Source organism: Carex rostrata, chromosome 19 (genome assembly GCF_964058835.1).
Source record: "Carex rostrata chromosome 19, lpCarRost1.2, whole genome shotgun sequence".
In the NCBI taxonomy this organism is placed as follows: Eukaryota; Viridiplantae; Streptophyta; class Magnoliopsida; order Poales; family Cyperaceae; genus Carex; species Carex rostrata.
In genome coordinates, this window is record NC_135936.1 from 5,474,034 (window position 1) to 5,490,343 (window position 16,310).

Here is a 16,310-nt window from a genome sequence, read left to right on the forward strand (position 1 = left end):
TACCGTGTCACAAAGATGATTAAGCTGTTAATTATACTTATGTTTATTATTTATTCTTAACAGCATAAGAATCTTATTTTATTACTTAAATTGTAGGGAACGTTGGAGGCTTCTTGTTATTATCCCAAGACAGAATGCTGCCTACTTGCTGGACCCGGTGCCAAATAACAATGACCGGGAGTTTTACATTGTTCATGTATTACAGCAGTAAGCAAAATACATATAATTTAAAATACAAAGTACTTCCCATTGCCTACTTCTAGGTACGTCCCGAATACTGGCATTTAATAATTCTAGGAATTTTAAGTCATACATCTCCCGGGGAGGTCGGCACACGCCAGGGAGAAGAGCATTGGAGATTAGAATGTTTCAAGTAAGAAATATTTTAATCGAGTATTTCCTTGCAACTTATTTGAAGTTGCAATTGTACTACTAATTAGATCTTGTTTTAAACAATACACATTTGATCAGAGCCCCACACAAAGTAATTTACGAGAGTCCGGGTATTATGTAATGAAGAACATGGAGACGCTCATCAGAAATTATGCACGTTCTTTTTCAAAGGTTTGTCAATCACATGTTTCTATCATCCTTTCATATTTAAGTTCTTAATTATACATGTTATTCATATGTTTTAATTTATTCATGAAATGTCGTCTGTCCAAAATGTCATACAAAGAACACGAATTACATGACATCCGTATGCAATGGTGTAAAATGGTGTAAGTTCTTCTTGGAATTATCATCAGTTTAATTGTCGTGCAGGTACTTGGCGGTGGGAGGATTTGACAAGTTGTCTGTGATTTGAAACAATTATTGTTGTCAGGTTCTTATGTTCAAACACTTAATTAATTTGTTGTTGTTGCTTTTAATAATTGTGGTAAGAACATTTAGTTCTCTGGTATAATGAACTATTGTTGTGTTTATTGGTTGTATGTTTAATAATTGTTGTAAACTCTTTTTAGTTTTATGGTATAATGAACATTTAGTTTTCTGTATGTTTAATAATTGTTGTAAACTATTTTTAGATATTGCTTGTGACATGGATTGATATATATTATATGTTAGAGTATTTGTGTATGTATATTTTAATTGTTGGTTGAGAGATGGGTATGATGGAATGAGCGCATGCATGTTTATCTTTGCTTTGCTAGCTGTGTTTTAAAAATGGCTAGGATAGCATGTAATACTAGAATTAATAGTAAAAAATAATTATTATTATATATACATCACCATCGGCTCAGAAATTAATGATCCGCTAGAATTCTAGGATTTGCCAACACCAACACAGACAAAACAGATGGTGCAAGACACTATTGCAATCGGCTATTGAAATTTAGTGGACAACGTTAATCACATTCGTCGTCGGTTGGAGAAACAAAAGCTATGGTGTTGGGTTCATCAAACCCGATGGCCAAAGGTGCGCTGCCGATGGTATATTGATTAACGTCATTTGTTTTGATCCGATAGCATAGACGTCTACATTTTCTATCGGGGCGATATGCGTCAGATCGGACCCCGATGGCGGAATGTGATTCTAACCGATATAAAAGGGTTTTTTTGTAGTAGTATTACCTGCTTCATAAGAGGAGAAATGGAGAGGGAGCGGAGGGAGAGATTTACTGTTCGGAGAGGAGAAAAGAGGGACACAACTTGTATTTTTTATGAAATCTATTACCTCCGATTTAAGTTATAGGATTTACTGTTCGAAGGGACCCGGTCAGGTTTTTTCAATTCACTATTGCCATGCAATAGGATGACACGGGCATGTCTCAAATAATTTTTAGGTCCGGTGCGGGGACAATATATGTAGCAGGGCCATGATTAATTAAGCCGTAACCTCTTATATTGTGTGGACATATTCGCCGTTATAACATATATATGATTCGAAGTCCATTTACATGATAATTGTACAAAGATTGAGGTTAATTGGGCTTGGTTCAGCCCGTTTGAATAGTCCTTATTTACTTCATTACTTTAACCAAGACAAAGGATATATCGGCCATTTTTATTAATATCCCTAAAAAAAATCAAAATTTTAAAAATGCCCCTGTCTCTCATTTTTTTTTTAAAAATGCCCTTACCGCCAGAATTACGAGCGGCCCAAAACACAAGCGGAGCGCCCGTGGCTGGGGCGCTCCATGGTAACTAGCGGGGCGCCCCATGGCCCTTTTTTTTCTTTTTTTTTTTTAGTATTTTGATTTGAATAATTTTGTGAAAAAAAAGTTTTCTTATTTAGAGTGTATGCCAAAAAATAAAATATTTGATATATTTACGAAGTGATGTCGTAAATTTTTATAACTTTAATTTTTTTATTTTTATTTAATAATAATTCCGAAAACTTTGCTCTTTCTCTTTGCCTTTGCTCTGATGTTGGAATGAATTTGGAGTAGGCAGGAGAGAGAAAAAAATCATTTTATAGTGGTTCTATAGCTAACCGCTCAATTAGGGGGCGGTCAGATTTTTCTAGGTGACCGTCCCTGTGGGGGCTGATCTGGTGGTCAGAGTGGGCTGCCCCGCACAGAGGCGGTTAGGGCATTTAAAAAAAAAAAATCAAGGAGATATTCATTAAAATCATTTTTTTTAGGTTATTAATAAAAAATTCGGTATTCCCAATCTTCTCTCATATCTGAGTTAGGCTAATATGACACTAGTGTTATATCAAACTAAATAACACCACATCTTAAATCCTTAGATCTGCTTTAAGATTCGTACAAAATGAAGTGCTTGAACAGTAAAAGCGGATAGTACGAATCTTAAAGCAGATCTAAGGATTTAAGATGTGGTGTTATTTAGTTTGATATAACACTAGTGTCATATTAGCCTAACTCCTCATATCTTGTACTATTATTTATTAATTTCGTACTGCCACTAGCCCGCTACAGGAGGACATATTCATTAAAATCATTTTTTTTAGGTTATTAATAAAAAATTGGGTATTCCCAATCTTCTCGGACTTTTTTCATAAACCATAATTAATAAAAGGTTTTTTAGGGAATCAATATGATTGATTTTTTTTTCAAAAACCATAAGGACCGTGGGAACCCCACGGTCTCAAATTGATTTTTTTTTTTTTTTTTTTTTTTTTAAAACAGATTTTTTTTTTCAGACCGTGGGGTTCCCACGGTCTTAATTTTTTTTTTTTTTTTTTATAAAGCAGAATTTTTTTTAATTTTTGTATTAAAATATTAGAAATGTTGAATATATTTCTTTGAAAAATAGATGAAATACAATATAATTTGATTTATTAGAAATATTGCAATAAATAACCCGGATCAATATTTTTCAGGTCGGGTTTTTCGCGGCTGTAAGAAAAATTAATATATTTCTTTATGTGTTATTAGAAAAAAATAAAAATGCTTAGATTCTGAGTTATTGATCCCGGTTCAAAAGTCACTCCTAGGTAATCCAAAAAATATTGTGATCTTTCTAGTAAATTTAATTTATGAAAAGTTGTATCTATTTTTGAAAAAAACAATAACTTTTAAGTTATTCAATAATTGTTATTAAAAAAGAATTCTCAAAATAGATATAACTTTTTATAAATTAAATGTCCTAGAAGGATCACAATATTTTCTGGATTATCTAGAAGTGACTTTTGAACCGGGATCAATAACTCAGAATCTAAGCATTTTTATTTTTTTCTAATAACACATAAAGAAATATATTAATTTTTCTTACAGCCGCGAAAAACCCGACCTGAAAAATATTGATCCGGGTTATTTATTGCAATATTTCTAATAAATCAAATTATATTGTATTTCATCTATTTTCAAAGAAATATATTCAACATTTCTAATATTTTAATACAAAAATTAAAAAATTAAAAAAAATTCTGTTTTATAAAAAAAAAAAAAAAAATTAAGACCGTGGGAACCCCACGGTCTGAAAAAAAAATCTGTTTTTAAAAAAAAAAAATAAAAAATAAAAAAATCAATTTGAGACCGTGGGGTTCCCACGGTCCTTATGGTTTTTGAAAAAAAAAAATCAATCATATTGGTTCCCTAAAAAACCTTTTATTAATTATGGTTTATGAAAAAAATTCAATCTTCTCTCATATCTTGTACTATTATTTATTAATTTCGTACTGCCATAACTTGCTATAAGTACCTTTTATGGCAAAGGAGATATATAATACTTGCTCGTACACAATTTCGTACTGCCACTACAGGTAACTTGCTCGTACACAATTATAATTAATACTTAACTTTGCAATCATTGCACGAACGAAAATGAAACTTCTACTTCTTTCTAATTACATTAGGGTTGATGGTGATGCCTAGGGTATTAATACTGGGGTGGGTACGGGTACCCCGGGTATACCCGGGTAGGGTACGGGTACGTCTCGGGTACGGGTAGGACGGGTATAAGGGTAAGGGTATCTCGGGTATATTTTTCAAAAACCATACTCTATCCGTCCTATACCCGTATCCGTGTACCCTTGACGGGTAGGGCGGGTACGGGTATTTTTTTTTTTTTTTTTTTTGCTTTTTTTTTTTCTGATTTTTTTTTTCTGTTTTTTTTTTTTTTTTGCTGTTTTTTTTCTGGTTTTTTGTTGGTTTTTTTTGTTTTTATTTTGGAGGGAAAAACAGAATTTTGAATCCGGATGAACAATACTCGGGTACGGGTAAACTCGGGTAGGGTATGGTCGGGTATTGGTCCAAAAAAACGGGTCCGGTCCGGTTTATGCCCGTACCCGCGTACCCGAGTACCCGACCCATGCCCGGGCTCGGGCTCGGGCACGGGTACCTCTGGCGGCGGGCACGGGCGGGTATGGTCGGGTATACCCGACCCGGGTATTGTTAATCCACTAGTGATGCCACAAGCACGGGTGCACAGAGAGATGCATGGAGAAATCCACTTGTTAAGGTTTACTACACAAAGCTATGCCTATGTTTCAATCAAAAATGCAGTCTTTGCACCCCATATAAGAGGAGGTGATACGAACCAGCGAGAAGTGCCCGGAGGGCCGGATCCTCAGCACTATCAGAGCAAACCACCTACCTATATTATTGTAAACAGAGAAAGAAAGCCAGCAAATTAAAAGAGGAATATGTTTAATGCACTAGTTTCTTTAATGATGTTGGGTCAAGATCCATTGAAAACTATTTATCTTGACAATTTTGATCATTTTATAAATAATTAATATTAAGGTTTGAATATAGCATTTAACGCTTACGATTCAAATAATGCATATATATATAGAGAGAGTGTGTGTGACTAATGTGCATTCAAATGTATATGGGTCAAAATACATACGATCTAAATTTGACTTTTCAAAATTCAAACGGTCGATCCAAACCGTTCATCTTGTTCTCCATATTAATATGTGCTTGGAGACCAAATTTTATATTTTTCTGAATTCTTTTACTATTTATTAAGTATTTTACAAAATTGTTGATCCAATGGTGGCTTAACAAAACAGTAAAATCAGCAGCCACTGTTGGATCAACAATTTTATAAAATACTTGATAAATAGTAAAAAAACTTCAGAAAAATGTAAAATTTGGTCTCCAAACACATATTAATATGGAGAACAAGATGAACGGTTTGGATCGACCGTTTGGATTTTGAAAAGTCGAATTTGAACCGTATGTATATATTTCGGCCCATATACATTCGAATGCACATTAGTCTCTCTCTCTATATATATATATAAACACACACAACATGCATGCATATTAGAAATGAGAGGATTTTGGTGCATTTCTCATTATGTTCATGTATGGAATGGTTTGAACATTTCAATAGCTTGAACTAAATGAACATGGTGCATTTGTAAAATGCTACTTAAGTTATCAAATTTAATATGTGAATTATCTATATATATGCACCTAAGAAGTTACCGTTTTCTTTTAGAGTTTTTCTAAGTTGATTTCAAAAAAAAAAATATCAAAATTGTCAGTTTGTTTCATTGTCATTGGATCGCATCCCTTAAATGTTTAGGTTACTACGATTCTATGTTTGATGATTGAAAGTACACTAATTAAATAGGTTGGTTTGGTTATGTATGTTTGATTCAATTTATTGAATTTTCTTAATATTTAGTGGTTTCATTCTGTATTGATTGTTTATTAAAATTTGCAAATTCAGATTGAAGTTTGTGTTATAGGTCAATTTTTTTTAATTATATTTAGTTTGTCATATATATATAGAGAGAGAGAGATTGACTACCAACGGTATGTATTTTTGCATACTTTATGATCAGGGGGAAGATCTTGACGAGGGATGTGAGGGTTAGGCGGAAAATGGGGAATGATGGATCTTGCCATATGTGCCGAAACTGTCCTTCCGAATCGGTTTTACACCTACTATTTTTGTGTCCCAATGCGGTGCAAATCTAGTTTGGGATCTCATTGCAGTTCGGTTTTCAAATTATGATACCAAGAATGACAGTGGAGGATAAATATGCCAAATCAAGGGATCAAGCACAGATGGAAGGGGGAGCGCAATGCAAGCTATGGGATTCTCTATTTTGGTGCACGTGTTGGATGATTTGGCGGCAGAGGAATGAGCTAATCTTGTCAGGTAAGTTGCAACAGCCGCAGATTGTAGTGTATCGGATCTTGGGAGAGTCGGTACTATGGATGAAGAATTGTGGAAAGGCAAAGCAGGTGAACAGAAGTCTTTTGAAGGAACCTGACTAGTGCCTTTTCAGTGCGTGCAGGAAGGGTCTACCATTGTTCTACTAGCGTGTTATTGGCAGACCCCTGCAAGTTGTGTTTCTTTTTTTAATTTTTGTTGTTCAATGTGCTGTTTAATTTACTAAGTTAACTCAGGATCTCATTGTGTAAGACGTTTAATTAGTTAATCAATAAAATTGCACCTAGGCAGCCACTGCTAGATTTTCAAAAAAAATAAAGAAGAGAGATTGACTAATATGCTTTCGGTAGCACTTCGGCCGAAGTGCTACTGATCCAAATTCAAAAAACCCAATTCGAAACTTCAAACTAAGTAGCTTAGTAAATTGGTTATATATTAAACTTGTAGAATACCAATTTTTACTATTTTTTTTTTATTTACTATTTTGGATAACACTTTCTCAGCTTCTCTGCTTTCTTTTACTTTTCATCTGTTGATAGAAGTAGCTAGGAAAGCTGCTGCGTTTCTCTGGCCTATGAATGTGGATATTAGATAAAGAAAGGAAAGGAACAAGTTATAATCGCAGAGATAAGAGAAAACTAGGAATTATAATATGAAAGAACATGCAGCATGCAGTGACATGCAAGAAATTAAGAATTATACACAAATTACACCAAGATATGTAATGCAAACTGACTGATGATAAGTAAAAGAAATCTAATAATAGGAAGGAAAAATTGAAACCCAAATGTGGTCCGTACCAGAACTTTAGTAGTTTCCAATTTATTCTAGGTCTAACGATGCCAGCAGTACCAGAACTTGCAAACCCATACAGTCCAAGCAAAATGATGTGTCAGTACTGGTACAGGATCAATTAGATGCTAGCATATGCCATAGGCCCTAACACACCTTCCAAAGTTGATATCCTAGCCAAAATCAAATGTTTTCCAGAAGTTTATTACCAGAATTAACTGCCATGCATTGACATGGTTTTTTTTTTTTTTTTTACTTGACCAATAATTGCCATGGTATTACCTCTCAAACTGGGCTATAACCCAATCTGTTCAAGTTAACAACATTATGATTTATGAAGTTCTGACATGGCAAGGTTGCAATAAAAAAAGGAAGTGCCGAATCAATTCTTCCTGCTGGCCACAAGCTGTCCACAACCCTGGTACAACAGTGGTAGGCATCTGCCATTCCTTTTTTCCTAATTGTACAAAAATTTAAAGGATACTTTTTTCCTAATTCCTTTTGTTTTCTGAATTTAAAGGACACTGAAACTAATTGTACAAAAATTATCAAATGGTCAACAAAAATCTTTTGTAATCTTTGTCGATTGATCTAAAAAATCCCCAACTTTTGCTATCAATTTAGTTTAGTTAAGTTTTTCATATCACTTTTAAAATTTTAATAAACGGAGGCAACCGACAGGTTAGTTATAAAAATAGAAAGCAGCTAATAGTCTCCGGCCCTCAGTCCCTCGAAAATCTTTGGACTTTTTACACTAATTCTATAAAACAAGTTCATTAAATCCTGTAATACTATGAAAACAATCCTATAAACAAGTTTAATGGATGTTCTGCAGATGAAACCGCGTGGTCCCAGATGAAAACGCGTGAAAGCTGTTGAAAACGCGTGACAACTGTTGAAAACACATGACAGCTGCTGAAAGCGCATGACAGCTGTTGGAGACCACCTTCTATGAACATACACATAGTATCATGTGAACATACACATATTATCCTGTGAACATACACATATTATCATGTAAACATACATATTGTACTTGAAATTATGGCAGTTAAAAGCGCATCAGAACTAAGCTAAAAAGGAAAGGTTTTTATATGCGGAGATTTTCGAAGGACTATAGCCCGGAGGACGTTACATTTTCTTATAAAAATAATATATAACAAGAATATTAGAATAGCTAAGCGCTGAAACTGGGGAATATACCGATATGATGACTTGATGAGCTATATACAGGTATCAATCTGCCATCCATGGGACTACTTACTGGAAATTTGATTATAATCCAAGTTTGTCTGAGAAATCAAAATTGGCAGAGGGAATCAAGAGGAGGTTTATCTATTCGTTTTGTGTTTCCCTTGAGCATATATTTTTCCGTAATAATATCGCCCGCATAGAATTGTTTTCCATGAAGTGCTACACCAAAGAAGCATCGTCAAAGTTACAGAAGAACCATACAATTATTAAAGATACCACATACCAGGTGCGCACGGAGCCACCGACCCGGATAAAAAGGACTTGACCCGAGTTCAACCGAATCTACTCGCGGTGTCACAGAGAAACCAATTCGTCGTAGTCAAATTTGACAGTATGTTATATGTAACGGGTCAGGACACAATTTTATTGGGTGTCCCTGGGACTTATTATTTAAAATTCTAAATGAAGCCAGCAGACAATATTATGCGGCTTTGATCATATCGAAATGAATTTTCATATAACTAGTAATTCAAAAATGTTTTACTTGTGCATAGATGTTTTACAAATACAATAAAGTTGAAATATCATAATATTTTACTTGTGCATAGATAAACTGATGTAGATTATATTAACAGTTTTATTTTGACATTTATGTTTTAAATTTTGAACTATTAAAGTTTTTAAAAAAAATAGAGGTATAGTGGAAACACAAAAAATGAAAGCATTTGAAATATAAAATATGTGAATTAAAGATTTGTTTATCAAGAGAAGTTATTGTTGTTTCTAGTACAAAATTCATATGTTAATCTGACCCGCTACACGTAATTCTTAATCTATCGGATACAGGAAATCCAGTTAAGCGCTATGCAAGCAGTTCTGAAAATCCCTTCTGCGACTTCCTCTCTCTCCTCCGTTCTTCGAATCTCTCTCCTGCGCTGTCTCTCTCTCTAGATCGATCGTCTTCCAGGGTTTCCCTTTCCCTTCTGCAAAACCCTAAAAACCCCAATCGACTAAATTTCCTCTGTATTTTCGCCCTCTTCGCTCTCTTCGCCCCCATCTAGGGTTTCTCCCAAAATTGGTCCGCTCCACATCTAGGGTTTCTTGTTTCTTGGGCCGTACATGAATGGCGTCGGGGCCCGGTGATGGCTCCGTGCAGCACCAGCGATACGCCGAGAGCAAGGTATACACACGCAAATCCCATGGCAAGAACCACAAACAGCCCCCATCTACCAACGCCCCGCCACAGCAAACCCCACACCAACCCCCGCTTGAACAAACCCAAAACCAAAAGCCGACTCAAACCAAGGAGCCGCTTCCCGATCCCCCTCCTGTTCCTGTCACGGATGACGTCAGCTCAACACATCGTGATGCCCCAGCCGAGCCTGTCGAGCCGCATCCAGTCAACAATCCACCGAACGAACCTGTTCAAGTCTCTGACGATGAGGCCTCCAGTCTGAATAGAGGGACCCACGGGTCAGGCCAGAACGACTCAAGAAGTGTCACGATAAACCTCTCTTCCCAGTCCCGACAGGAGCTGCGTGAATTAAAACGAAAACTTGCCAGCGAACTTGAACAGGTACGCACTATCTCAAAACGGCTCGAGGCTGTGGCCGCTGATGCTGCCATTGCAGCAGCCCCACCACTGGCTGTGCCCGAGGCAGGCTATACCCAATCCCAATTTTCAGCTACGGACCCTGATACCCCAGCAGCAAGGCAACCATTGTCTAAGCGGGGACCAGATTTTGTGACCACTCCTGCCTCGGCTCTTCCCATGGCAGCACCAACTCCAGCTCCTGCCATGACCCCAACATTCCCGCCTCCTGCATCGGTTCCATTCCGCCGCCAGTTAAGTGTTGCAGTTTCTGGCAACGAAAACTTTCTGACTGAATCTTTTGAAAAGGAGAAGCGTACACCTAAAGCTAATCAGCTGTACCGCAATTCTGAGTTTCTGTTGGCTAAGGATAGGATTCCCCCACCTGAGTCTAACAAAAAGTCAAAAAGTGGAAGTAAGAAGCATGCTCTATCAGGAGAGGCCGATTACAATTCGGCTGAAAAGAAACTCTATTCAAACGCATTCAAAAAGTGCTCGGCTTTGCTTTCCAGATTGATGAAGCACAAGTTTGGCTGGGTTTTCAATAAACCAGTTGATCCAGTGTCTCTCGGCTTGCATGATTACTTAACTATTATAAAACACCCAATGGATTTGGGTACAATCAAAACCCGTTTGAGTATGAATTGGTACAAGTCCCCTAGAGAGTTTGCAGAGGATGTCAGACTCACCTTTCATAATGCCATGACATATAACCCAAAAGGACAGGATGTGCATTTCATGGCTGAGCAACTTTGTCAAATTTTTGATGAGGGTTGGTCGGCGATTGAGGCTGAGATGTCATACCACCGCTCGTATCACTCACCGCCCCCAGTACCACCAAAGAAACCTACTGTATCAGCACCACTGGCATCTGTGCTGGAGAGGTCTGACTCAACGCTGCACTCTCATCCAGGTAATTACACACAGGTGCAGGTTCCAGTACCGTTACCACCTGTGGGCCGGCCACCAGCATTGAAGAAACCTAAGGCGAAAGACCCAAATAAGAGAGACATGACATTTGAAGAGAAGAGAAAGTTGAGTAACAACTTGCAAAATTTACCCCCTGAAAAGTTGGATGTTATAGTGCAAATAATAAAAAGGAAGAATTTATCATTGAGTCAGCATGATGATGAGATAGAGGTGGATATTGATAGCATGGATGCTGAGACTTTGTGGGAGCTTGATAGGTTTGTCACTAATTATAAGAAGAATTTGAGCAAGAATAAGAGGAAGGCTGAGCTGGCAATGCTTGCTAGGAGGGATAATGGCCAAAATGCCCTACAAACTGTCCAAGAAAGGGTATGTAACCAAAAGCTCTTCATTTTTTTGTTTTTTAATTGATTGCAGCAGGGATGTAGGAGTAAATAGAGATGAGAGTCTGCATACCTGTTCAATAATTTCTGTAGGTGCACTATCTGTATGGTAGTAGTACATGATGAACGCATGGCAGTGATGATTTAGAGGGTTTTAGGATACTATCCATTGTTTAACACTGAAGTACTGAAAAATTTCGGCACAGCATTGAACAAAGCTTTTCTTAATAGCTGAAAGAAGATAGTGGTTACTAACTTTGACACTGTATCTGCTGATATCTGTTTTTGGGCCAACTAATAGGAATAGGTTTATTTTAAAATGTAAAGTAATTCAGGTTATTGCAAGAAATTTTAGGATATTATCACTCGTTTTACACTGAACTAATGAAAAATTTTGACACACCGTTGCACGAAACTTTTCTTAATAGCTGAAAGAAGATAGTGGTTACTATGACCCTGTATCGATTGATATCTGTTTGTTTTGGGATAATTAGTTGGACTAGGTTTATGTATACTTTAAAAGTAACTCAGTTTTGTGCAAGGTATTTATCTTATTATATTTTGGAATGTTCAATGAGTTTTGTTTATGTGAGTTTATTTTTGAAGGTTGAAGAGCGTGCACCTGGAGAAGCACCAAACAGAGGTAAGATGGTTATTAAGTAGTTATTTGCAAAGATCTATAATTAAATTATTTGCCATGTGATAAATTATGTACTATTTTTGGTGGTATCTGCCAATGAACCTGTCTCGCCCAGCATAACTGTGGTGATACAGTTTGGTAACCCATTTTAACTATTCAAGGGAAGAACTCAAGAAAGAAAAAGGATCTCTTATCAACAATTTCTGGGTAGGCTAGTATGAACTTAAGCTCACTAAGTGGGCTTGTGAGCTTAACTCCAACCATCTGATCGGCTTGAAAAAAATAATTCATACTATTGAACTTGATATACTTGACAAGCCAAGCATTTATGTTCCGTATTTTTGTTGTTCAAGTTTGTTTTGGAACATAAATGCTTTGGTAGTATGAGATCAAGATCGATGGTTCTTCATGGTTTCAAGCCAATCAACGATTTTTTAGGCTAATCTCACGATATCCAGTGGTGAACTAAGCTTAGCTTCAAAATTCTTATGAAAATTAAATTATATTGTATACTATTGATGGTTTTTGGAATTGCCATTTGGTATCTTGCGCTCAATGTCATCTTTTTCTCTTTTTTTTAATTTCTTGGTGTGTAGCTGATGAAAATTATATGGCTACATCTGATGCACCAGCTCAAGTAGAAAATAAGGGAGAAAATCCAAGTAGATCAAGCAGTTCTAGTAGCTCTAGCAGTGATTCTGGCTCCTCATCTAGTGGTAACTTCTTGTACTGTTTACCTTGTTTGACATTCAAATAATTACAGCAGGGTTGAATCTCTATAAAGATCTTTTTGTACGTTTCATTCTACCTTGTTTGAATCTTGATATATGTGAAGCACCATAAAACTTTCAAGTCTCTGATATTTAACGAAAAATACACTGTATTTAATAAGGTATTGCAGTCCCTGCCCATAATTTTTTTTAAAATGAGTCAACAAAAGAAAAAGAAAAAGTATGGGGTGGGCTCTTGCGATCCATGACATTTTGGAAATATGTACTGTACTGTAGAAAGTGTCTCCTCTGCTAGATTCGTATATTTAGTTTGCTTGTATGGCTCCATTGGAGCTTAAATAAGGGATATAAATTTAAATTTTGAAAATAAAAATTGAAAACAAATCATGGAAACTTATAGCTTCCACCTGTGCGAAACCAACCGACTCTAAACCAATATTTTTTGTTAATGTTCTTTCTATCGTGGGATTTGCATATGGCAGACTCTGACAGCGACAGCTCATCTGCATATGGATCTGATGGTGGTGCACAATAGTTAGTTAAGGTAAACTTTTAGCAAGTATTTTCATTTATGGTTCACTAACAGGTATTTTTTAATTATTAGATGATCTTCTTATTCTTTTTGCATAGCTCAGTTTTCTTGCGTACTTTAGTTCTGTTTTTTCTGTTCCCTCTTTTGTTTTAAATTGCATGTGTGTAATGCCCACTCACATTTGGTCCCTGGTAATTGCACTTTATGATTTGTACCACTGTAATCCATACTACCATTTTGTGTAGTAATTTATAGATGAAAAGTCTTACCCAATGCAAGAGATGAAATTGACACTGGTATTGACATTTAATGAGATGTTTTTGGGATATCTTTTAGAATTTCATATCATCATCTATCAGAATTTCTGTCTGTGTCTTTTCCCTTTTCCTTAAAAGTGAGGTAAGGATCAAAGTGGACTAGTGAGGAGTTTGGCAACTAGACTAGTAACTCTGGAACTTCAGGATAAAAATGGGGCTTTATTTTTTATACGTACTGGTGTGATTTTTGAAATATTGGGTGCAACATAAGTATTATTACTTTGGCAATGCCATAATATTTACATATACATAAGAACAAAGTAGTCAAATATGTATAACGTTGTGATGCTCTTCAAATTATACGAAAATTTGTTGTTTGATTCAAGCTTCAGAAATCCTTCCAAATATATATATATATATATAAACTCTTCTAGTATTTACTGAAATAAGAATTTATAATTTATAATAATATAAATTCTACACAGCCTGTCCCAGGCCAGGAAAAAGGAGGGTTTGTGATAGGCTTGGCGAGCCAGCGGTAAAAAAAAGCATCTTTATGGAAATGAAACCCTTACGAATTGGGCAGGTGTAGTACTAGGATGGGTGACCTCCTAGGAAGTCCCTGTGTTGTTGATTCTGGTTGGGTTTCATTTCTAGCCTACCCCAACTTGTTTGAGAATAATGTTTTGAAGAAGAAGAAGAAGAAGAAAAAAAAAAAGAATAATTTATAATTTACTTCTAAGAGTAAATTACATATACAGTCCAAGTATCATCTTTTTTCCATAAAGTTTCAGGGGCTCCTTTTTTGGAATATCATGTTCTAAATTTTTACTATGTCAGTTATGTTATCAATATTTTTAAAAAAGAGTGAAAATGCACACTAGGGCATTAGCATGCTGCTTTTGTGATATGGACGTTAAGATGGACAATTTTTTTTTTTGTTTAAAGTGGTTGTAGATTTGTGTCAATGTCGATTTCAGCATCCTTATCTTGGACCAGATTGCTAATGTAAAAACTTGACCAATTGACCAACTAATACATATTGCTACAAGTGTGTCTATATGAGCACCCCGCACTCTTCATTATTATGGTTTTGGCAGTGATTTCCTGTATATATTGGAATTTTAGGATATATATATAACTCTGGTTAATTATTACAGGCTGGAAAGGCAGATATAGATTCCAGAGGCTTGCACCAACTTGGCTGTTGATGGCTGTTGATGGTGATGGGCTGTTGTATCGACCCTATTAGAAAAGACTGTATATTTGTTTCTGTTTCACAGTAGAACTAGACTCATTCTGTGTTTTTAGGGTTTTAGGAGTAAACTAAACCAAGTGACCTTGTAAAGTAGCTGGTAGAATGGAGAAACCCAAATGGAAGGGGTAGGCATAAATTATGAAAGAAGTCCGAGTACTTCTCAACTATTTAAAGTTCATTTTGGATCATAACGATTCTGTATGTATTGTAGTGTTTGCATTTAATTTCAAAGTCTAATTGTAGCTCTAATGCGTATTGTTTGTGTATGTGGATTTGTGTGTCTTTAAATTGGCTAGCGTGTAATGTTGTCTGCATCCAAAACTAGCAGTGTGGTGTGTTGCTGTTTCTCAGAGGTATGCTGTAGATATTTATTTAGCAATCTTCATAGGAATCAGGTTAATTTTATAGTTCAAGTTTTCATATTCTTTTCTCAGCATAGCTTTTTGCAGTGAGAGGTACTACCATGCTTATAATTCGTTTGTTATCTGGGTTCAATCAATTGGGTGTAATGTAGAATTTGAAAGACTGGCAATACTTGATGCTACTTTGTTGATTTTTGGTGGGATCTTACCAGCTGAACAGTTTGTTGTATTTGGAATCAGAATTAACATAATAGCTGTATAAGCATCATTATGTTTTAATATGGTTGTAGAAAGGTTCAAAGAATTGTGATCTGTGCAAATTCAAATATCAGGGAAATAAGGAACTTGAGGGCCTGATGCATGTATGCACATCTGATTAAAATCATTGTTTATCATGTAGTTACACTAGAATGATGATTTGTTTGGTGAGCACTCGTGGGGTCAGCATCTTTACTCTCTCCTTTGTTGCCATTCTGTTTATTTAATCATTTAATTATATTGTTAATAAATCCGTTGTAGGCTATTTTGGTGCTAAACCCTGATCGGTCAATATTATTAAAGAGAGAAAAATGCATTATTATCAAGAAAACAAAGAATGGTACTGAAGAAATTCGTCAGACTAATCTGCAATCAATAAGAGAAAAGAACTGATGGGAAAAAAATGTCCATAACAGATGGCTCAAATTGAAGACAAATAGACAATTATAAAGAGGAAAGAAAATAAGAAATTATATTAAGGGCGTGCTCCAGACGGGGGTACACGGAGGGAGGGGAAGGGCGAAATTACTGTGCGGAGGTGAATGCACACCAGACCGGATCTGACCGGGCGAGTTTACTTGCTCCAGAAGGACAGAATCGGAGAGAGAGCGGAGGGGAGAAAACACTGTTCAGAGGTGAACTCTGTGTTCACCTCCCAAATCAGGGTGTACATATTACTGCTTGAAAGGGAACTTTCACCATGTCTCCTCCCTTCCCTTCCCTTTAATGAGGTTTTACTCTCGGTTTGTGGAGCATAGTCTAAGAGAAGAGAGACGCATAATATACTTGATAGCTACTGTCAAGGTTTAAATAAAAAAAAAGGGTGAGACGCATAAATT

At 36.0% G+C, this 16,310-nt stretch overlaps 1 protein-coding gene across 1 annotated transcript; it reads left to right on the forward strand.

The window, feature by feature from the left end:
* The first annotated feature begins 9,397 nt into the window (after positions 1 to 9,397).
* On the forward strand, positions 9,398 to 15,148 carry LOC144571516 (uncharacterized). The gene is made up of 5 exons (XM_078320842.1): positions 9,398 to 11,419; positions 12,040 to 12,076; positions 12,670 to 12,789; positions 13,287 to 13,348; positions 14,754 to 15,148. Exons 1-4 carry the CDS (start codon positions 9,653 to 9,655, stop codon positions 13,337 to 13,339), a joined length of 1,977 nt encoding a protein of 658 aa, XP_078176968.1. The 5' UTR covers positions 9,398 to 9,652; the 3' UTR covers positions 13,340 to 13,348; positions 14,754 to 15,148.
* The last annotated feature ends 1,162 nt before the right edge of the window (positions 15,149 to 16,310 follow it).

Coding starts and splice junctions, on each gene's coding strand:
- LOC144571516 (XM_078320842.1), top strand. CDS start 9,653: ATGGCGTCGGGGCCCGGTGATGGCTCCGTGCAGCACCAGCGATACGCC. Junction 12,077..12,669: donor TGGAGAAGCACCAAACAGAG/GTAAGATGGTTA, acceptor CTTGGTGTGTAG/CTGATGAAAATTATATGGCT. Junction 12,790..13,286: donor TTCTGGCTCCTCATCTAGTG/GTAACTTCTTGT, acceptor TGCATATGGCAG/ACTCTGACAGCGACAGCTCA.